Source organism: Protopterus annectens, chromosome 15.part0, assembly GCF_019279795.1.
Source record: "Protopterus annectens isolate FY-2018-M chromosome 15.part0, PAN1.0, whole genome shotgun sequence".
Lineage (NCBI taxonomy): Eukaryota > Metazoa > Chordata > Ceratodontiformes > Protopteridae > Protopterus > Protopterus annectens.
This window is the reverse complement of record NC_056749.1, coordinates 621443027-621468456: the sequence shown is the minus strand read 5'-3', so window position 1 is coordinate 621468456 and position 25430 is coordinate 621443027. Positions and strand designations below refer to the sequence as shown.

The 25430-nt window shown below is 33.8% G+C and overlaps 1 protein-coding gene across 1 annotated transcript in view; it reads right to left on the bottom strand.

Annotated features, from left to right (window-relative positions):
* Positions 1–25430, bottom strand: part of SLC6A14 (solute carrier family 6 member 14) — a 357534-nt gene that overhangs the window by 152778 nt on the left and 179326 nt on the right. Inside the window, exons 7-8 of the mRNA XM_044057456.1 lie at positions 4936–5076; positions 3770–3998 (exon numbers count right to left, since the gene is read on the bottom strand). Coding sequence (XP_043913391.1) covers positions 3770–3998; positions 4936–5076 — 370 coding nt within the window. The remainder of the gene's footprint in view (positions 1–3769; positions 3999–4935; positions 5077–25430) is intronic.

Below are 25430 nucleotides of genomic sequence, written 5' to 3'. Positions count from 1 at the left end.
CCATGCACATGGGTGACAGGAATAATTACTTGCAGTGTGCAACAATGAACACTGTGTAGAAGACAAGGCAGAAATAAGTGCTTTGTACTTGTAAATGTATCATCCATTAGATGAATGCAGATAACATACCAATACCAAGTCACAGGTATTTACCCCCTCCACACACACACACCTGGGCAGAGGACATGGGACAACAGTAATATAATGCTTAGAATCAAACAAAGAAACCACCTAGTACATAATTCACAGATACTGAAACTGTATAATGCATTGAAAAACTCACTCCACAATGATCATACAGGTAGGCCTTGTGCCACAGGAGCAGGTGTACCTGAAATGTACTTCATACACCTGGAAGAACCATGCATATGAACCTAAGACAGGTATACAAATGATGTAGAATATGTAATATTATTCAATAGATATGCACCTGGATAGCTTCCAGCTAATGACACAGGCTGCAGGGACATGATATGGCCAGAGGTCCAAATGCACACAGACACACACACACACACACAGTTCAATATATGCAGGGCAAAAGAATAGCACCTGAGACAGGAGAGACATCCTTGGCCACAGTCACGTATCCCCTAGTCCCATTCTCTTTGCCTGTACTCTGATATCCTTGTTTCCTTTCCTTATATCCTGAACGGCACACAACTCAGAACTGAAGTAGCCATGCGGGGTAGAGTAAAATATAATGGCAGGAGGTCTAGTACAGGAAGAACCATGCATAACCAGATATATAAATGAAGAAAAAAGGCAAGTGTCCAAAAAAAAAAAAGATCTGATAATGATAAGGAAACTAGCAGACCTATTGGTGGGCTAATTCTGCTTGTATACACTCAGTTGCTTGGCTGTTACTGCATGTAACTACAGACTTGAGTGCAGCAATCAACTAACACCTGCACATATAATTCAGGTAGCCGTGTGTAATTACAGCAGCCAGACAGCAACACATATAATTCAGGTAGCCGTGTGTAATTACAGCAGCCAGACAGCAAGACAAATATTTTGATCCAAATATCCTCCTGTTATATTCTCAATTGGAGGTCAATACAAATTGAAGAGTGATCATTTTTAAACACTTTATTCAATTATTACTTAAGACATAGACAGACATACATCAAGAGAAAAGAAATCAAACAGCTGTAACATTTTTTCCATTTAAATACAATATATATCACACATGCTTTCTTTGCTATCATCAGTTCAATATTACAAAAAATTGCTGAACTCCTGACTTCTGTAAACATCACTCCTATCCCTCCGGAACATTATTCTGCCTGTATTGTTCCCACAATTTCCATTTTCTTCTATGTAATTTGCTCCTTTCCTTTCCTAAAGATTTCTCTTCCAGTTCTTTTCTCTCTTATAGTATTCAATATCTCATATACAGTTGGTGTAGACTTTGATTTCCATTTTCTAGTAATTGCTTTTTTTGGCAGCCAACAGAATTAAACTTAATAAGGCCTTGCTATGTCTAGACAATTCAGATCCTGTATCCCAACTCAAAAGAATCACTTCCTTAATTGCAGTCATTTGCTCACTCAATATTTCTGATAGAGTACTGTGTAGGGAATGTTCCCATCACATCTCTATTGGCAAAAATCTTTCTCCAGTCTTGTATTGGCTTAGTTCTTATATAATTTTCTGTATGGTTGTTGTTATTTTCTTTAACGATCTGCATCTAAAATCCCATTCTCTCTTTATTTCCAGAACTTTCTCCTTGCTTCATCATCATCCTTTCCACTCTGAATTATTGCACTCTGCTTGCGTTGTGTGTATGAGCCTTAACTGTGTGGCTCTAAAATATCCCTTCAAATCAGGTAAACCTAAACCACCTGCTTCTGTTGGAAGGATCAGCTTATCCCACTTAACTCTTGCCCTCTTTCTCTCCCAGATAAATCCCTTTAATTCTTTATTAATTATTGTCCACAACTTCTCCTTGGATTGATAAAAGCATGCCTGAACCATATACAAGACTAAAGGGACTAAAACATTTTCACTACTTGTATCTTAGTATCCATACATTTCCAGTTTTGTTTTATCTTTTATTTAGTCTCTTCCCACATATTCTTAGCTGCCATAACAAAACTTTTTTACTCCATACTCTTAAATAAGTCTTCTTTTTATGTCCCCAAGAGTCAGCTTCAAAACATCAAAAGTCCACAATATCGAAGACCAAATCATTGAGACAAAAGCATTGAATCCTCACTTCAGAAAATGATTGGACCATGACCTTGCAGAATGGGGAATCTGAGTGTGATAAAAGATAGGAGGATACTACGGCTTGATATTAGGATAGCTGTTTTTGTATTCCAGAAAGGGAAATAAAACAGACACAACATGAGTCACAGGATGTCAAGGAAATCATTGTCGCAAACTGGTGTGGCACAGCCTTGCAACCCAGATTCTCATCAGTAAAATCTCATATCTCATTATGTTCAGGTTTGGCAATATTCAGTGCCTGTTTCACCTGGTGTACCACTATAACTTTATGCAGGTAAAACCACTCAATCATGTGGGTGTAGTGCTGATTTTGTGCTTAACCCTTAAAAGGAGTTGTCTTTGCTGTGATGTTGCCTGAATATAGTCCTAATTCATAAGCTAGCTATGAGTCCTGCTAGCACAAACATTTTTTTTTTTTGGTCTGCATAAGATATTGCCTGATGGCTAATCTACTTGCCCTCAATCAGCCTGTTCTGTGTGGTGGAAGACAGGTAGTCCCAGGTTTTGTGAGAACCCTACTGTCCATTAATTTCTGTCTAGTAACTGAATTGGCCTATTCATTTCCCTGCTGCAAAAGTCGAGTTGTAGGGAGTGGATCAGCCTGCTGGTCCTATAAATAGGCCTACTGACCCCTTGTTGGAGTGCTGTCCTCCCTCTCATTGGTTCCCAGAGTTCACCTGTGTGCTGCCTGCTGTGGGAAGTATGCCTCAGCATTCTGAATCCACCAGTGTTTGTTCACACTTCCTGGGTGTAGCATACAGTGCTGCCACTGGGTGTTAGTCAAGTGACGAGCCAGCCAGCAGCAACCACCTACACCCATCCCTCACCTGCCAGCTCAGCTAGACATCCAGGCTGCTAATGGCATTTGGGTCATCTGGCGATTTATCTTTCTGTGCCACTGGAGCTGGCAAGCAGATACTTTTTTCTCACTTCAGCTGCCACTCAGGCAGTTGAATTTGGAGGAGGATACCATGTATTTCTGTTGGAGTGCTCAGCTAGGGTGATGTCTTATCTTTTTTAAAATGAACTATACTTAATGATACTATGACCTGTGGGCTGTCTTATATGTATAAGGTATTTATTGTTATTATAAAGAAAGCATATTACTCTTAACAGTAATATCCTGTTCATTTCTTATGCTAACAGAGCTCATGTTAGAGGACAATGCTTTATGCCTTTTTGTTTCCTTCTGCTAAGTTAAAACAATAAAAACATTCAGTAAAAAAGTGGTTATCTAATATCAGATATTCTGTGATCTTAATATACAGCCTGGATACTGTGACTAGAGAGAAATATCACGTCAGGTTATGTATTTTATTTAATTTCCTTTACTTTATGCCAGGGTTTACTTTTATTTATTTTTGTTTATCAGTGGGCTAAGACACTACATGCCTCTTGTTTTTTTTTTATAATTAAGATCAGTTTAAGAAACAAAATCATGTATCTTGGCAGAAAGCAACATTGAAATGAGTTAAAATACAGACAAATGACAGCTGCAAAGGTTGCAACGTTTATATAAGAAAGCTACAAGACTTACCAGACTGTGCAACTTCAGAAACAGGTTTCTGTGATATATAAGCTATATGACCCAATACAGAGAATATGGCAAATCCAGCAAAAACACTTGTGAGGCAGTTTGTAACACAAACCAGAATAGCATCTGAAAAACTGTTGCTGTGAAATTTGTTGTATGAAGCTAAAGCTATTAAACCTCCCCAGGCTGTTGATAAAGAGAAGAAGATTTGTGTGGCAGCATCTTTCCAGACCTGTAATTGCAAATATAAGTCCTCATTTATTTAGACATTTAAAAAAATAAAACTGTAAACAGAATACTAATATTTCACTTAAGCTACCCTCTATGAAAAAGGCAGTATTCCTTTCTTGAGAGGGAAATCTCATGTTCTGTTATTTTTTCTCATTTTGACAAACATTTTGTTTCATGATTACTTTCAACATTGTACACTTTTACCATTGTTAAGATAGTCTATTAAGATAATGCTAGGCAACATATCTCCCTGATCAGTGTAAGTGCATTCATTATATGTCAGACATCTTCAAATCACTGAATTGGTTTAATTTACTCACATAAAAATACTGTTAAAGCCTGCATACAAGTACATTTCTTATTGCAGACCATCTCTGACTGAGTTCCAATTGGCAGTCATAGATGATCTGAGACTTTTGTCCAACCAGCATCCATCTTAGTACCTTTCCTGGAAAATACACTGTAATCTGATTTGTTCACCCTTGAAGGTACACCTGCTAAACTTAATGTAAATACTTCAGTAAGTCTGTCAACTTAAGTGCTGTAGTAAAGAACCAATAAAGATGTTGCAATGCAAGTCATAATAAGCTAAAGGGTCTAAAACATTACAGGTAACAGTGGGTTTTCCACTGAATCTATTTGTAAGTGCAGTTAATGTGGCTAATATACTAGAGAAAGTCAGTCTCTCAACATGTTATTTTCATTACATGTTTCAACAGGCACAAAACTTAGTAAAATGTGATGGCATTACCAATGCATTTTATACACAGAGCCACATATAAATACTGTGACACTATTTTTTTGCATCCATGCTTATTATTTAACTATTTTTAATCAAATTTCCCAGAGACAGTTTGTAGCGTTAGACTGGGAAACTTCTTGGTTATTCTAGAGCAGAGGTCATAGAAATTCTATATAATACTGAAACATTTACTTACCTCTGAATCTGTAAGCCTCGTGATATCTGACTGTGTTCCAATATAATATTCAATGCCGTCACGTGCTCCTGCTAGAGTGACACCTCGTATAAACAGAATCACTAATACCACATAAGGAAATATTGCTGTGAAATAAACAACCTAACAAGAAAAGGAGAGCAAGATGAAGAAATAAATTTATATTACATTTAGCTAGACTAACTTGAAGTAGTTTTAAGAATATTCTTACTGAAGTTTTGTAGCTCAGTACTGCTGTCTACCATGCATTAAGTATTATATAGCATATGGTCATCTGGCTGCCTCTTCTGCCTACTTATTTAATGCACTAAGTAGGCAAAAATGAGATCATAACATAGTTGTCAAAACTACATAGAAAATACAAACACCCACAGTACAGAATACATTTTCAGTATTTGTGTACACTTTATACAACTGCAGGAATTCATTTACAGCATAAATAGCTTTAGCTACATTAACGTCTGCATTGCTCATGTTCATAAAATAAAAATATCTGGGTGCAGTCATTCCCATGTAATACAGCAGAAGATGGATATGTCAATGATAAATCAGAAAATCAAAGCAATTGTTGATAAATGGCAGACACCAATATATACAGAAACTGTTGGCAGTTCATGTAAATTTTCATGGGCATGGAGCTCCATTCAAAAAAGGCAAATTCAGACACTTGGCCATGATTAGCATTTGGGGGGGGGGGCAGTATACGCAACATACCTCTCTCCCATTCCTGTTTGATTTTAACAGTATCTCCAAAATAGGTTGAGTCCTATAAATGCACCAAACCATTTTATCCATAATTTGTCCATCCACCCATCTAGAAATCTATTTTTTCTAAACCACATGCCTTGCTGAGGATCAAAGTATAGAAGAATAGACTACACTAAAAAACTGCCATAAAAGTCCCCAGCTCATTCTATGATATCCTAGATATTCTCAGGGTGGCTGATAGATATGATCTCACCAGCATGGTAGGGTCTACTGTATTTCCTCTCCCAGCTGGTCTTGATTTAGTACATCACACCATGGAACACATCCTAACTAGGTGACAAAACCACCTCAGTTGTCCCCTCTCAAACCAGAAGAGCAGCAGCTGTCATTTGATATTCTTCCAGTCTGCCCCGCAGCTCAACATGTCATAGCAAATGAATAGTAAACGAATCCAGCAACACTGTAAAAGAACATAATTTGTGCCACATGTATCTGTGATCCCACTGCTCATGAGCTAATGCTCATGATTGTAAAGCAGGATGGAGACATATACTGAGTGGTAAACAATGAACTTATTTCAATAATTCAGATCTCCCATCACTACCAACTTCCAGGAAATCATGTGTGCTACTACACCCACTGCACCCATCCATTGGTCAATATCCTTCAATTTTCTACCTTTTTTGATGACCAAGATTCCACGATACTTAATCTCATCCACACAAGGTAGCTGCTTCCTTCTCATTTGCAAAAAGTAATCTACTCTCTTTTGGGAAAGATACATGACCTTGGATTTGGAGATATAATTTTGGAGTCTCATTCCATCTGTTTCACAATCATAAGCAAACTACTCCAGTGCACTCCGGATATTACAGTGATATGAGCACTGTTTTCAAAGAATAAAGATATAGTACTTATGCACACAAAGTGGATAATTTCTAAACTTCAGATGCAGTTTGATATTGTGTCCTTCAAAAATCACACAAGAACAAAAAAGACACCTCCTTAGAATAATCAGCTGTCATCTCTGAATGCATGTAATGTAATACCAAAAGTGCAGATGCAGCTGTTGCTCTGCAAATGAATGACTTAATAACATGCAGCAGTAGCCCCTGGGACTCCGTTCTTGCAATGCCTCTGATAAAACACTCAGGATTACATGGTCATAGGTCATTATCAAGTCTACATGTAGTTCATGCTTGTGAAATCTCATGACTCCCCAGTACTAATAAAAGGAATGAGTTGACCATCTCCCTCATGTCCAGGACTAAATCCACATTGGTCTTGAATCAGAGGCTCAGATATCACATAAAGCTTCCTTCCCAGGACCATCATATAGACTTTACAAGGGAGGGAATAGAGTGTGATCCCTCTAGAACCTGAACAGATGACATTATCCCTTTTTGAAATTGGGGAGCACAACCTCTGTTTGCCAATCCAGATTTTCTATCCCTGTTTTCCAGGTAATACTGAAAAGTCCCTTCAGCCATAATTTCTAGCTGGATGCCATTCACGCCTGAAGCCTAGTCACCCTGGAACTGTTTAATTGCCATGCTGATCTCATGTAAAGAAATAGATCCCATCAAAACCAGCTGATTCAGACACTAGGCTCATGATTTCACCCAAGTTTTCCTTCCATTTCTTGAAAGCATATGTAGTCAAGGTCAACATTTTTCACCCTTGTTGGGAATAGCTTTGCAAATGTCCCATGTTCTACATCTGAGTTAGAGAGAATGTTAGAAACTATCCGAAGCCACCTGAAATTCATGCACTGTGACCTTGATAAACTTTTTCCAAACCTTCACTTTCACTTTATGGGATAATGCAGCTGCTGTCTTCTTTACGTGTTGATAACTATCATTTAGCTCTGGATATCTTTACTAGTACTGAATATTGAACAGAAGGATTCTTTCCATAACTTGATTTCCCTCACTACAAATAACCATTAGCGTGCCTTAAAGTGACAAGCACTAACCACATCTGGTCATAGCTCATTGCTACTGCCTCAGCAACTAAGGACAGCAATGGGGTCCATTCAGACTTCACATTTCCAACCTCTCCATTATACAGTAGATCTTATTTTGGAGGCAGAGGTTGAAATAATCTTACACAGAAGCATCTGCTAGAAATTTTGAGGACACTACATTTAGGTTCCCATTTGTATCTGGCTACCATGCTAGTTTGACCAAACTCCTCACCCTGTGATGATCTGTTGACAGGTCAGCATCTCCTGACCTGACTGACTGTAACATACACACTTAGTTCAGATGATATGATCATAAAAAAAAAATCATTAAAACGTGGCTCAAGGCACTTTGGTACCAAATATACATATGCCTGGCCTGATTTGAACATAGTGTTCATTACAGATAAAGCAGAATTAGCAATGAAATCCAGTATCAATTCACTTGTAGTACTGCATGTTTTCATAGCATAAATCTTACTTGGCTGAACCCCCAAAAAGATGCCTCAGCCATGGCCTTTTAAATAGTTATCCTTTACTCTGAGATCATGTAGAATACATATGTCAAATCATGTAGAATACATATGTCAAGTTTAGAGAGAAGTCAGTTTACTCCGCTTTCCTCTTGTAACTGCATCTATCTACTTATATTGTTTCTTCTAGACAGGTTACTCTGGACAGAGACCTCATGGAGGTTTGACATACCCACACTGTATCTGTTTTATGTACTCATTATTTATGCTTTACATGGTGACAGAATGAAGAACTACTTGCTAAAATTGGAAAATACATCCACTAAAGTGAAGAAATGTTTACTTGCAAGAACTAATGTGTGTAGAATTACATAACTATAGTTTGCAGTCAGAAAAATAGCACTACAAGCATTAGGACTTATCTCCCAACACAGAAATGCATGCTTGCATTTATTTATTTTTATTTAATTATTCATTTATTTATTTTTTTGGGTCCGTCCCCTCACTGACAGTCTAGTACATCCTTTCCAGAAAGTCAACTGGCATGTTTGTTCCCTGAAGTGAAAGCCGTACAGATCATTCATTCTTTCATCAGTGTGGTACAGGGTGTTTTTATTTCTCCAGTCATCAGTGTTTTTGGGAATATTGTAGTAATAGTTACTCCCTTATGTATTTTCACTGGAATCTGAAGGGTTGATTTGCAATGGACCTTCCAGCCTCTATTTGTGAAATGATCAACTGGATATGCACGGTTAATGACAAGTGTGATTCCCAGACTAGACTGGAGATTCTACCATGAATAATGTGCCTCATACACATGCTTCTATTCAGCCTCTGAGGAGGGGTGAAAAGGCTGAGCCTCTTCATTCCTATTCTTCTTATACCAGCCTCTTCATTCCTCATCTCGTTATACCAGCCTCTTCATTCCTCATCTCCTTATACCAGCCTCTTCATTCCTCATCTCCTTATACCAGCCTCTTCATTCCTCATCTCCTTATACCAGCCTCTTCATTCCTCATCTCCTTATACCAGCCTCTTCATTCCTCATCTCCTTATACCAGCCTCTTCATTCCTCATCTCGTTATACCAGCCTCTTCATTCCTCATCTCCTTATACCAGCCTCTTCATTCCTCATCTCCTTATACCAGCCTCTTCATTCCTCATCTCCTTATACCAGCCTCTTCATTCCTCATCTCCCTATACAAGCCTCTTCATTCCTCATCTCCTTATACCAGCCTCTTCATTCCTCATCTCCCTATACAAGCCTCTTCATTCCTCATCTCCCTATACAAGCCTCTTCATTCCTCATCTCCCTATACAAGCCTCTTCATTCCTCATCTCCTTATACCAGCCTCTTCATTCCTCATCTCCTTATACCAGCCTCTTCATTCCTCATCTCCTTATATCAGCCTCTTCATTCCTCATCTCCTTATACCAGCCTCTTCATTCCTCATCTCCCTATACAAGCCTCTTCATTCCTCATCTCCTTATACCAGCCTCTTCATTCCTCATCTCCCTATGCCAGCCTCTTCATTCCTCATCTCCCTATACAAGCCTAGCTCTCCATTCCTGTTCTCCCTATACCAGCTCTAACATGCCAGAGCTGCTACAAGAGCTCGGGTTACATGGTTCATAGTCAGGGCTTCATCTGTCTATGCCTATGATGATGGTTCTCTTCATATCCGTTTAGCAGAAAACTGGAAACATTTTCTCCTGAATGTTGATTTTCTTCCCTTAATGTGAGTAAATTAGTTGGAAAAAAATGAGAAGATACAGTGTGTTAAATTCCTGAATGTCACTAGGAAAGAAGCCTTGCGGGTATCTATTTTCCGTTTTCTTGAAGAACAGAAAGGTATAATAGCCACCATTACAGAGAAATTCAGGAATTCTTGTGAGGCTAGAATAAATTTGGTATTTACTCTCAGTTTGCTGTTTACAGTGTCTCGAGGTCCTACAGGATGTTTAAGTCAGTGAACTAAAGAACAAACCATAGGCTGTGAATCTAATGTTTAGAGAAATAGACATGGCATTATTAAAATCTGTGAATAGGTAAAGCAAGTGAAATTATGAATAAAATAATTCAAATAATTAACTGAGAAAATGAATCTCTGTAAAATAAAAGTACAATGAGAAGCAAAGTGAGAAAATGTTTTAAAAGTAAGCAATATGAAAAAGAGCACCATATGGGACTACAAGGTAACATGAAGAGATAAGGGAAAAGTAGCTGTGAATTCAAGACAATTGGTTAAACAACTGAAATTCAAGCCTAAGGTTATGGGTGTAGCTATAAGCATACAAGTAGTAGTCTCCTGATTTTAATAAATTATGCAGAATATATAGTAGAAAAGGAAAGACAAATGTGTTCAAAGCAATTTACGTACTGTTTAACAGAAATATGAAATTGAGCAAGGCCAGCAAAACAGTTCTGGCTGGTAATACTGACGTGAATATAGAAAATCTGTGAAATGCAAAAATGCACTAGAATCAGTGAAAAGAATGGAAGTCAGACTGTTGGAAAGAAGTGCTGAGAATTAATAAGCAGAATACTAAATTTAAACTCGGCACAGTTGCATAGTATAATATTTTGACAGATTATAGTGTTAAAGCAATGCGGTTAGAAAACGCGTAAAAGTGTGTATATATACAATTTGTTCTGGCCACTAGGTGGAGAAACTAGATCAAAATTTTCTGACATTAATATTTTCTGAGATGGTACAAAATGTTTTTGAAGTTATTTATCCTAGTATTTTGGCTTGTTAGAAGCTATACATGGAAAAATGAATTCACAGTGTAAAATCCGACGGGACATGTATAAAGTCAGTTACAGATATCTCGTGTACCATGTAGAACCATAGTAATTTCATCTTTCTTGTATGTGGTGATTTATTTACAGACTTGGACATTTTGACAGGGGAATACCAAATACAAGCAAAAGCTGGTGCCTTGCAAATGATACATGTTCCAAAGAAAGTGTCACTAGCTCTCAGGAGTAAAACAGAACAGGTAATATGTTGAATGGAAAACTTAGGTGTTATTAGGAAACACTTAGATCCTGCAGAATATTTAAATAGATGAACAGTCTGGCTGCAATTTGAAGTAATGTAAGAGGCATATTTATACATATCCACAAGATCTGAATAAAGTGTCAAAAGGACAGAATTTTGAAGTTTTAATGAGTATTATTCCTAGATGAAGCATTTGTTTATAATATATAATTCCGTAGCACCACTTTTAGTCAGAAGACTAACTCACATATGTGTTTCACCAAGATAACTTATATTTTTGCATAAAATCCAGACATTAGCACTCTGCTTTATAATTCAGCTTTGTTAGATGATAACAAATCGTGAATGTTGTTGTTGTTGTCTTTTAGCTTTTCCCGGTTAGGGGTCGCCACAGCGGTACTCTGGTCCGCTAATGATTGGCAGTAGATTTTTACATGCCGAGTTGCCAGCCCTGACGCACAACCTTCAATGAAGCTACGCTCATTCACGCATGTCTCCACACAGAAGGCACTCTAGCTGAGAATCGAACAGGACAACGTCTTACTGTGAGGCAACAATGCTACCGCAGCACCACCACCAAATGTAAATAGCAAAAATATCTGCAGGCTGTTTTCACAAGCTTTGAGTCTGTGTAAGAGAGTAGATGAGAATTTGTAATAATTTGAGGTTTTTGTAGTAAATGTGGTGGAAATGTAAGTAATTTATATTGATAAAATGTTAATATAGTGCTGGTTCATAACCTTTTACAAAGTGTAATAAGTACAGGTAATCTGTTTGTTATACAATGTTGTACATATAGGGTACAAGTGTTATTCTGGTTAAATCATAGGCATTGTAGCTTAAAAAGACATTTACTCATAACACAGAGTTTCTTAATTCATATAAGTACTTCATGTATTAAGAATGGTCTGAGCATATCTTCAGTATGATAGTTAATATATTAGTTAATGTTGTGTAATTAATACTAATTATTATAAAATAATAGTTATTTATAATTCTCCTATTTGATAGGTCTTGTTTATTAACCTTGTGTATTTTTTTGGTTTCTTTTCTAGTAATTTAACATCCTCTTAAAAAGTGTAAAATATTTGTTTAGAACATTTCAGTTTATGTACATAGTAGTAGCAGCAATGTGATTGGTTGTGTTATGGTGTTAGTAAGTGGCTTGTATGAACTTTTCATCAAGCCTGGAATATTTTATTCCATCTTGGAGGTTAAAAATGGTTTCAATTCTGAAATTTTCACATCATCCTTATTGTGTTTCTCCATAACAAGTTCTTCTTTTGCTTTATTTTGTTAGCATAATGCTTAATGCACTCAATTTCATAGTTTCTATACCTATTGTTCCAATAGATGCTAGCATATAATAAATGCCTTTCATTAAATATAAATGGGTTAAATAACCCTTTAAAGTGGAGTAGTTTAAATAAGCATTTAACTCTACATAAAGCAGACATTGTTTTTCTACAGGAAACTAATTTATTGACTAAAGATTTAAATAGATTGCTGCAAAAAGATTATTTAATTTTAATTGTCTCTCAGTTTGGTTCAAAAGAAGAGGTGTTCTTAATCTCTGGAAAAAAAATGTCAGGTCTACCTAGAATAGTGGATTCCTGTTCTGACAAGAATGGTATACTGAGATTGGTGGTAACAGAAATTGATAAATACTATACCCTTATACATACCTATTGGATCCCTGGGATTGGTTCTAAAACACTTAAGAAATACTTAGATGTTATAACACTATACTATAAAGGAGCAATATTGATTAAACAAATCAGGCTATCTTCAGTAGCGAAACATTTAAATCATTATAGTAATACAATGTATATGACATATCACATTTAAAACTAGATGGTTCTTAAAAATATACTCACTATTCTTTTAGATTTGGGACTCAAACCAGTACTGATAAAGTATTGGTATCCAATGCATTATAGTCCAAAATAGAGGAGGTACTAATAGTTTAATGGTCCTTATCTGACCACAGTACTATTACAATTAAATTGCCATTAAGTCTAAACAATTTAATATATTGACAAAGACTCCTGGCTTATATAACTAAAATAAAAAGCTTTAATGAAAGATTATTCTTCTTTCAACTTTTTCCCGGTTAGGGGTTGCCGCAGCGGATCACTGTCCGCTCATGATTGGCAGTGGAGTTTTACAGTGTCGAGTTGCCAGCCCAGCGCCCAACCTTCCATAGAAGGCATACACATGCACACAGTCATGCCTAGGGCCAATTTAGTGTGTCCAATCCACCTACAGCATGTCTTTGGGATGTGGGAGGAAACCGGAGCACCCGGAGGAAACCCACGCGACCACAGGGAGGACATGCAGACTCCTCACAGAAGGCACCCCAACCAAGGATTGAACCAGAGAACCTCTTGCTGTGAGGCGTTTTAATGAAAGGTTATTAAAAGAGATGAATCAAATTATGGAATTTAACAATAATGGTGAGGTCATTGATGTCATACTATGGGACACATTAAAAGTGTACTTATATGGCAAAGTAAAGAACTGGTATATTTGTAAAAGAAAGGATTGGGTAAAGAGTTAAATACTCTCCAAGCTGAAATTGATAAATTAAACTTCAACCTTAAACTCTATGATAAAGTTAAGCACACAGTTGAAAAATCTAAATCAGGAAAACCTAGCAATCTTACATCATAAGATTTCCATTAATCTAGAAAAAAATTAAATTACAGTCATATTCAATAAACCCCAAGAGTCTTTACAGAATAGCTAGTAGATCAAGAAACATGAATAAAATAAAATAAACCATATCAAGGAGATTGTTTATAAAAAAGGGAAAAAAACTATTAAAGCTACAGATCTGAAAGAAATTAAAATGTCTTAGCAAATATGAAGAAATTCATAAAACAAAGTCAAACATAAGTAACAGCAACTTATTGGATAGTTTTATTTAAAAGAAAATGTATATAAACAATCAAAAGAACAGAAAAGCAAGATTCATGAGTCTTTTTCCTTTAAGGAATTAAAAGACAAAATTAAAAATCTTACAACTAATAAAGCACCAGGTATGGATGGGATATTTCCTGAGCTATATAAATTTTTACCTGATAATATTTTTAACATTTTATTAAATGCTTTTGATGAAGATAAGAGTACATCTAATATTCCCCCATCATGGAGATATTCTGTTATTACCCATTTTAAAATCAGATAAGGACTCTGACCTATGCTCTTTTTATCAACCTATATTAGCAAAAAGATTAAATCAAATGCTCATTAGTTTAGTAAATGAAGATCAGACTGGGTTTATAGAAAAGTTAAAGATAATATAATAAAACGCTTTTCTTTGATTGATGTGGTAAACAAATATAAAAAAAGTTATCCATAATAAGCTTAGATATGGATAAAGCTTTTGACTTTGTGAATGGGTCATTCTTGTTCAGAATACTAAATGAATACAACTTTTTCACTGATTTCATAAAGTTAATTAAAAAAGCTTTATGATAATTCAATTTCTTTTGTCAAAGTAATCTCCTTTATATCTAGACCCTTTGATATTTTAAAAGGTACCAAACAGGGTTGCTCTTTATCCCCTTTGCTATTTGCACTTATTTAGAGCTGTTTGCTAACTATATAAGATCTAACATAAACATTAAAAGTTTTAAAATAAATGAAAACTTTCCTTCTAAAATTCAACTTTTTGCTGATGACATTATGCTCACTAATGGTAATGAACTCTTGTTGGATCATATAGTTAGTTCTATGGACTATTTTGAAAAGATTTCAAATCTGAAATTTAATCACAATAAAACAAAAACCTTTTTTATAAACCAAGGGATAACCACCAAGTTAAACTCGGACAATTTACAGTTAAAATACTTAGGAATTATTATTGAGACTAATAAGAAAAATCTGTTTTAGTTAACTACTAAAACCTAATTGATACTATATCCAAATTAACAGACAATTGAAATAAATAATTTTTCACATTTGAGGATAGACTTACACTAATAAAAATGACAATCTTACCAAAAATCTTATTCTTTAGTCCGTCATTAATTCTTCTCCCTTTTAAAAAAAAAAAAAAAAAAGCTCTATTTTATTAAAGTTCTTTTGGTATCGTAAAAGCACAAATCTCCTTACACTGGCATATCAAAAGTTGGGAGGAGGGAGGCATTCATTTCTCCAATATTGACTTGTATTCTAAATCTGTAATTATTAAAGTAATACTCAGTGGCTTGACTCCTCTTATGCTTCCTGGTGGAAATCAGTACATGAAAATATACTAATAGATAATAAATCTATAACAGAAACTTGTACAAATTTAGACATTAATATCTTTTGGGGAGGGTTTAAAAGGGTATATATTAAATGAAAAAAATTGATGTTTACTTTCTACCCTTTCATAAATTAAATTCTATTAATATTCTAGAGATTTATTAATTTGAATTATCTAATCAAAGATCTACTAATAATATTTTCTATAGCATTCACAAAATGGATACTTAATAGCTTTTAATATAAGGAAAATGTTTGACTTAAAGAATAGAAATTTAATTTATGGCATCAATTTCTGAATGGGAATAAAATGGGAGGGTGGCCTAATGGTTAAAGTGCTTGCCTTACAAGCACAAGTTGCAGGGTTTGAGTCTCACAAAGGATAATTGGCTAGGCTTAAAATGTCTCGCAAGGGCAGTTAGCTTAGTATGAACCTATAATCCCCCTATAATAATACACTCAATTGATTATCTGATTGCTAGGTACAGTCTGGAAAATAGGTTAGATATACAAACATGTTAAGAATATATTTAAGACAAAATTAAAATAGTATTAGACATACAAACTAAAACTATTCCAAAAAATCCTAGACTTCTTTTCTAATATAAATAATCCATCTAAAAGGAAGTCATATTTGTCAATCATATATAAGACTTTTAGAACTTAATTTGTTCTCTCTGCATTATCATATTGGAATTACTAGACAAAAATAAAGAATTTTCTGAGAAAAGTAAGACATTATCCTTAAAATCTGAAGGAAAATAAATGTTCTCTCTATACTGGAAGATTTATACATGGACATTTTTACATAGAGTTTTTCTAACACCCCACAAAATTGCTGTTAAATATAAATCAGAAAAATAAAATGCCGGAGCTGCAATGAAGCCCTTGATACAGATTGGGTTCATATGGTCATTGAATGCAACATAGCGTCATCCTTCTGGACTAGTTTTAGAAACTTCTGCCAAGCACTGTGGTCAGATAATTGTAGTATTACAGAGTCCTTGATTTTGTTCAATGCCCCATTCCCAGATTTTATTCCAGTATTGCAAATACCTCTTCTTTGGTCTGTCCAAGCTGTTGCTAGGAGAGTTATAATTAAAAACTGGAAATGCAAAACTACTCTCTCTTTTACTAGGGAATTTATCTGTCTAGCCAAATCTGTTTGAAAAAAATTAATTATCAGCCATAAAAATGAGACCTAGAACTGTAACTCATCAATACATAGTCAGCCAGAAATTTAATGATCTATTAGAAAATTGCAAATGATTTTCTGTATATAATTCTTGTTATGGATTTTTGTATATAGTTTTACTTTGCTTCAAATTGTTGAATTATTGTTGGAATATGTAAAATAAAACAAAAACTATTAAAAAAAAGATAATTTCCCTTTGTTTATCATTAAGTGGCTTTAGCAAAGCCAGTTGCTAAGTTCTTTTCAGCACTGGATGTAAAGTATTGATTCTGGTAAATAAAACCAGAAGGATAAAATTCCAAATTGTATAAAGCTAATATGGCAGTAAGAAAACAGAGTTCTTAGAATTTTATTTGACATTTGATTGGTAGTAGAAGTATTCCAAAAAGTTGAGCTCAGGTAATTAGAGGATTGGAAGGTTATGTAAATGTGACTTAAACTATGAATGTGGTATTGCATATAAGGAAAACATGACAGTGGAATTGATGCAGCTGCTAAATAGATTAAATGAGTACAACTTCAATTTAAATGAGTGTATATAAAACAGACGTAATGAGTCTGAAGCATATGGGTTATGCAATAATGTCATAAAGTCTTAAACCTGGCACAGGAAAAGTCAGGGTAGATTTCTAGAAATGACAGATTTCTAGAAATGACAGTGTCTTGCAAAGCTTGTACCTAATACATCTGAGAAAACTGTGCCTCTAAGAAAGCTATTAGAAAAAAGATATAGCCTGAAAATGGAGCTATGAATAAGAAAATAATTTTGAAATCCACAAAAGCTATTGATAAATACTCCCTACTTATAAATGTGCTTTATATACTATGATGCAAATAAGCCAGTAATATTTCAAGTAGATGTTAGAAAGTTATTGAAGATCCTATCCAAACAGAGAAAAAGACAATTTCCATTGTTAGCATTTATAGATATGCAAAAAAGGTAGGGTCATATAGAAATATGTTGTTAGCCATAGTGGATCTATATGAGAAATCCCATGAATACCTTTATACTGAAGAACTTCAGGTAGAACCACACTCCAGACCCTTGAACAGCATATTCAGAAAGTCTTTGTACAATAAATATTTAAGTTGTATATTCTGTTACTTAATCTATGGAAGTATGATTTGAAAAGACACAGATCAGGGAAGGGGTAATGCACAACAGATATCCTGAGTAAAACAAACTTGCCAGAGAAGCACAACAAATGTTAGAAAAAGAGTTACAGATTCTTTATGTAATACTACAGCTACAAATACAGAAGAAATAGTAAAGGAATTTCAGATATATACTGACTCTGGCTTAGAAATACAGATATGAAAGATGTTACTATAAATGTATGCCTGAGCAAAAATCATCAGAGAGGAAAGAAATACAGATCTATTTTCATTCAAGGAAATTATAAGGTATATTCAGTACTTAATGCACAAAGCTGATAAAACAACAATTCCCAATTAATTGAAAAGTCAAATGGTCAAGAGTTACTTAAATCATATCTTGATTAATGCAGTGTCAAAGGCAATAACTATAATGTGCTGACCAGTAATATCAACTGTGAGCACACAAGTAGTGCAGGGCTATATGATGTGAAATATATATGATAACAGCAATCCAAACGAGGAGATACTACATGCTCAGCAACAGATCATCCACAGCGGACAGTTCACTGATGATTGTTTCTTACAGTTCCAACAAATGTATATCACATGAATTATTATTCTAAGTTCACTGACATAATCCAAATGATAGATTGTGATGAGTGTGATGATTGCATTGAATTCTACATTCTTTAGATAGTGGTTAACTTGTGCTGTCTTATCTGACAAGGGTTCACAAAACAAAAGTTAAGAATTCAGAATATAGACTATGAATGGGAATTCAGACGTATAACATCAGGAACATACTACTCACAGTTTAAAAAAACTAATGTGAAATAGCTGCAACAAAAGGCCTTCAGTATTACTGAGCAGCAACAACCTACAACCTAGCAGTCTCTTTAAGCTGCCTGCATCATGTTCCTACACTAATAATTATTTTGTGGCACTAAAACATTTCTGAGCATAATGCACTTGATTTTGTGTTAGCAACAGAGGGCTAGCTTCACAGGTGTGCAACTGTGCAATCAACCCTGTGGTAATAGTCCATTCCAAAAAATTATATTATGGCAATAATCTTTGACCTGTAGTGTGAGTAATGTTGGGATGTACTCACTCAAAGTGATGAGTTTTACTCCTGAGGTGAATCTAATTGAGTAAATCCAGCACAGTATGAGAAAATACCAGCACAGCTCAAAATGGGTGGTATATTATTATTATTTTTTCTCAAATTTTTTTTTATTTTTCAAATACATTTGAATGAATTCCATAGTATTTATGCATAACATCTTAAATAACTATGGACACTATTTACCTTAGCCTGACACTATAACAGATCTTAATGTATACAGTTACTTTATAAGTATGTCCAATCCATTATCAGAGTGTCTGACCAATTATTGTATAGTGTCACTCAACGATAAGGCTTTTCCCTAAGGGTTGTTGATAAATGACTTTGTGTACATTCTTAGTGCTTTAATTTAAATTTCCAGTAATGCTATGATCTTCAGTAGGCTGTAGAAGTCTTCCAAAGTTTGTATTGTGTTTGTATTCCATCTTCTTGTTATACACTTCCTTGAAATTGCAATTATTGTCCATACTAGATGCATGCTTGACCTATTCAAATGAAGACCTTCGTTCACTTTTAATAATACAAGGGCTTTAGTTAAATACAATGATTCATTAAATAAAGCTTATAGAAAGTTAATACCATTCCAAAATGACTTAATTTTAACACAATCAAAGAAAACAGGGTTCCAATCTGCATTGTATACTTGCTCACATCTCCAACATATACCTTTTATGGAAGAACTAATTTTACTGATTCTATCTGGGGTTAAGAATGGTCTGTGCAAGCATTTCCAATTAAAAACTTTCCAGTATTCTGTAAAGGATGTATATTTTATCGATAATAAGACATTTGTTTTAATATCTTCAGTTAACTGTATTGAGTGCCCTTTTGTATATATTTCCAATGTAAGGTTTTGGGTGTTTTATAGTTTATTAATATTTTGTAACATTTTGAAATACTGTTTCCCATGTCAAAGTCATTATATATGATTTCATATATGTATTTCATAAATTTACTTATTTCTTTAAATGAAGAATTGTTAATTATTCTACTTAAATCTTGCGATTATGGCAGAATACTCTGTAACGTTAGCCAGTCCTGTTGTGGAATTCTGTATGTTGCTTTTATTACTTGCATATCTAACACTTTTAGGTCTTTGATACAGTGGAGCCAACAAACAAATTCTTTATGTTCCCAGGAATTAATAATTTCTTTATATATTTTATGTGAAAAGTTCTTTGTGACTATAGATGGTGTTAAAAGATCAAACCAGATTTTTAAATCTATATTTGCATTAATAATTTTCTTAAATGAGTCAATGCAATAATTAATCATATGAGTTTTAGTGGGTATAGTTATGTTATGTTGCATGCTAATACATATGTGCCATGGCAAATTGTTTTCATCTATTATTTGAATTTTTTTTTGTAAATCAAATTCATTTATTGATATTACAGTTAATAAGTCTTTCCAATTTGCAGAGCAATTTGGGTTTATCCAGTCTGAGATTGTTTTAGATATTGATGCTTTTATCTATGTTTCTATATCAGGAAAGTTTAATCCTCCCTGTTTCCATGGTCTGATATGATGTATTAAAGCTATTCTGTTTCTTTTGGGAAGCCATACAAATTTTATTAGGCATGAATTTATTTCTTTAAGTATATTCCTTTCTGGTAACAGTTGTATTGCCAATGCTATATATAAGATCTTGGGCAGTAAAACCATTTTTATTAACAGCAGTCTATCTTCAAATGTTAATATTATTTTGTTCCATTTTTCCACAGAAATTTTAATTGTATTGATGATGATATTGTAGTTTTTGACGAATTCATTATTATCCTTGCATAACTCGATTCCTAGTTATTTTAAGGTAGATTCTTGTTTCACTATGATGTAATCCCCCTTAGTCTGCAGTTCTTTTTTTATTTAAAAATAAAAATTTTGATTTATTAAAGTGGAGTCCTGAAGTCATGTGAAATTTGTCAATTAATATGTCTAATTCTTCTAACATCTCTTTGTATTAGATAATGTTAGTAATATGTCATCAGCATCAGCAAATAGCATTACTTTTAGAATTGTATTGTTCATAAACATCTATTCCTTTGATTTTTATATTGTTACAAATTGAATCTGCCAATATTTCAATAGCCAGATCAAATAGAGTCAGTGACATGGGACATCCTTGTTTAGTGCCTTTTGTTATATGTTTAGATTCAGAGGTAAAAGGACCTAACTTGACATGCACTGAATTATTTGTGTGTATGTATATATATATATATATATATATATATATATATATATATATATATATATATATATATATATATATATATATTCTTTAGGAGATGAACGGCTGCAGAAAGTTTAAATAGCATTAGGATTTTGAATAAATAATCCCAATTTAGGGAATCAAAGGCTTTCTCCTATATCTAAGCCAATTATGAGTGTTTCTGTATTTTCTTAACATCTATAACAGGAATCATCCTTTTAATATAGTCGTGTGTGTCTATGATGTATAAATCCAGTTTGATCACTATTTATTGTTTTGGATAGTGGTATTTTCATTCTGTTAATATTGTCATAAACATCTTTCAGTCATTATTTAATAATGAGGTACAGAGGTTTGGGGATTTGTTTTCCTTTAGGATTGGTGTGATTAAGGAATATCTCCAAGAAGATGGTATTGAAGCTTGTGACTGAATTTCTATAGAGTTTTATGCAAGAGGGATAGTATCTTTGAAGGAAACAGTTTATATATTTTCATAATTATGCCATCTATACCTGGTGATTTATTATTTTTACCCTCTTTTATTCTATCTGTAATTTCTTTGTAGGATATGGGTGCTTGCAGATCTAGTCTTAATTTTTCTGTTTTTTTTTTATTAGAACATTTTTCATCTAGATTTAATTGATCAATGTGTATATTTTCTTTTTTGGAAATGTTCCATATAGTGATTTCTATAGGCATCAAGAATGTCACCTATATCAGAGACATTTTTCTATTTCTTTTCATGGAAGATACTTTTAATGTTATTAGGTTTTGATTGTATTTTGATTATTGTGGATAAATTATGTAGATATTTGGGAGGAGTGGCCAAGGTATTAATTTTTAGTTTTTCTAAAGCTAAACTAGTTTTGTGTGTTAGAATTTCATTGTATTTCTTGTTTAATACTTCTACTTTCTTTTTCATTCCTAAATGATTTTGATTTTTTTCAACTTTTGCTGACAAAAGTTTGGATTGTAGATCTAATAATTCAGAATCCCATTCTCTGATATTTTTTATACCAAGTTAGGGTTTTACCATGTATATAAGCTTTTAATGAGTCCCATATCATTATTTTATTTATCTCTGTGGTGTAATTAATATCTAAGAAGAACTGTAATTCAGATAATAACCAGGGTTGGAACTCTTTAATTTCAGTTATATTTGCTGGAATTATGGAGTTAAAGATTAATGGTTTGTACCCATTTTGAAGTTTTAGTATCAATGAATTGTGGTCTGAAAAGGGTCAGGGAGTGACTGAGAAATTAATGATTTTAGAGTGTAAGTCATGGGCAGCAAATATTTTATCTATTCTAGTTTGGGTATCAAATCTGTGATCTTGATGGGAAAACAGCAACGATTTATATTCTTTAAATTTGAAAGTATCTACAAGATGAAATGATTCTACCTGCTTGTTTAAAGCTTTTGATACAGCTGATGTAAATGGTGATCTTTTATTTGCAGTTTCAGAAATATCAAATAAAAAGTTAAAATCTCCTCCTAATATTAAGTTGCCTTTATAATTGCTGGAAATGAAATCCAAGTGTTTAACAGTTCCTGATCCAATGCCTGGGAGCCAGTATAGATTGGCTATGGTCCATATTCTGTTATTATATTTAACTATTACTAATGCCATAAGGCCTTCTTTATCTTCATACTTATAAATGATTTCTGGGTTAAGCACATCTCTTTTCCATAAAATTGTTATCCCTTTTGTCTTTGTCTTATAAGTGGATTGCACCAATATCATATAATCCTTAGGATTCCTTTTGTAATTGGATTTTTTTTTTAAATGAGTTTCTTGAAGGAAGACAATTTGTGCTTTGTTCAATTTTAAATATTTCAGTAGATTTGATCTCTTGCTAGGATTGTTTAAGCCATTGGTATTTAAAAATAATAAAGTTAAATCCATCTTAGGTTATTTAGACTATGTTTTATTGTAACTATTAAACATTTTCCTCTGATATAAAGTATGTGTTTGAGGTTTTAAAGGAAATTATCAGTTTTATACTTTGAGTGTTTACCAATAAAGTACTGTTTTGGTCAGGCATACTAAAAATGTTTTTGTGAAATAAATTTAAAGTAATAAATGTTAACAAAACTAAGATCCGCACTAGCCATGGAATGAAAATCCATCAGATTATCACTTATACCTTGACAATCGAACATCTGAGCTCCATAAATTGAATTATCATATGGAAAATATTTGTAATAGGAATAAGCAATATTTGTATTATTTTGAGCAGATATATTACTATTGTAGATTAGACAGAATTCTAATACAATATAAATGTCTACTTATTGTATAAGCAATTAATATTTACATGAAAGATAGATGACAAGCAATTCAATCATAGTAAAGTAGGATGCATCATTATATAAAACCTCAGTAAAAGATTATAGCACACAGTTATGGAACATATTCACCCTTATTGATGAAGCCTTTCAAAACTTATTGCTTAATATAAATAGATGGTAATAATATTTATACCTAATGTTTATAATGCAGTGTATTTTACTGGATATAGCAGAAGTTATATTTCATTGTTTGCCAGCATTTAAGTAATCACCGTTTGTTGCTAACTTACTTAAAGCATCAAGTTTGTTTTATGTGAACATTGATAAAAGTTAATGCTTTTTAATTATCAATGCATCCCTCTTCCCCCATATCTGTCATTTCTTATTATAAAATGAGTGAAATTATAGGTTAAAAACAACAAATTCACTTATTGTGATTAATGATTACAAGTTCCCTTTCCATATTCATAAATTGTCATTTTATGGCATATACTGAAAGTTTTCAGCTTTATACAAAAAAGAATGTTGCCATTTAATCAGCAAATGTTAAACTAAGTGGTTACTGTCAATTTAATACTATTTGTTCAGAATGTGATTGTTATATTCTGTGACATTCCTAGTTCAGGCTTCTATTGTTTCCCTTGAACAACTGTGTCAGTTTGATGTCATATATAAAACATTAGTTACCTTGATAACAGTTTAAGTATTATGTATGGTCAAGATGGGTTACAAAAACTACAATTCAAGTTAAAGGAATTACATGACTTGTTATGCATATTTACTTGTATAAGAAAATCAGCATGCTTCCCCTTGATGTTCAATGTAGTGTATGTCATTTATGATGAGTTAAGACAGTAGTGTTATACACAAGCCCTTGTTATTAAATCCTGTCTGTAATATCTAAATTCAGCAGACTGCTTCATCTTATATGACTGTTGCATATTTTTTGTCTAGATTTACTAACTAGTGTGTGTGTGTGTGTGTGTGTGTGTGTTTTGGCTGTTGCTTAATTTGAGAGATCACAAGATGTAATGCTTATTCTTATCAGCTCCTTCCAAAAATGTTTATACAGTCCAGAAACTTTAAATTATGAGACCCTTCTAGTTTCTTATTTATTATATTTCCATCCTTACATGCGCACACATCAGTACTACAAGCACAGGCAACAATACCCATCCAGTTTTGCCAGAATACCATTCACTAGTTCATGTGGTGTGTTTCCAGGCTGTTTATATAATATCCAAACCAATATTTGCCCTGTTCCATTTTACCAGCCTGTTCCATGCAGTGGCCAGTCTGCCAGTGAACCACTCAACGCAACTTCCATTCCCACAGATATTTCCATGAAGGAAATCTGATAATTCTCTAGCACTTCCTGGCAACCCCAAACACCTCTAGAATCAGCTATCCTCTTATGCCCAACAGGTCCGAGCAAGCTCGCCTCCCAGACCACTGCAAAGGGTTCTGCACAAGACTGTGTGCTCTTAATCTTTCACAATAACTCAGACTTCCACTCTTATGTAAGTCCTTAATGTATTTGGACCAAAATACATTTTAAATATAAAATTGAGCTTATTATTTTTTTATTTTTATTTATTTTTTTTATCAAGAATCAACTTAATGAGCTAAACAAAGTGTTGGGAGACAATCAATATGTGTACATGTGGTTTAAAACAGCCCTTTTATTATATATATATATGTATATATATATATATATATATATATATATATATATATATTTTTTAAACCAAAAACATTGCCGATAATCATCTTGGAGGCCCCTTAGAGCCGTTAAGCATTATCATCACTCTGTCTCCGTTACCATAGCAACCTGAGAGCATCTGTTTCTGTTAGTGTGTCTGTGTACTGCATACCAGAGGCTCGCAATGCACCTGAAGCAAAGCTTCACTTTACTGCAACTTCAAGCCTAAATTCCCTCCCTTTCAGCGAGGCAGCAGCCAGGAAAAGAACGGAGATCAAACGGATAAAAAAAAAAAACAAAACAAAAAAATAAACCCCAACAAGCCACCACAACAAGAGATAACACATTCTTCCAGCCTTCTCACCTCTCACTCAGCAGATATATAAATAAAATATTCTCTGCCAAATTATCCCAAATCACAGTTTTATCCACCCCTTCCCCTGGATCCAGA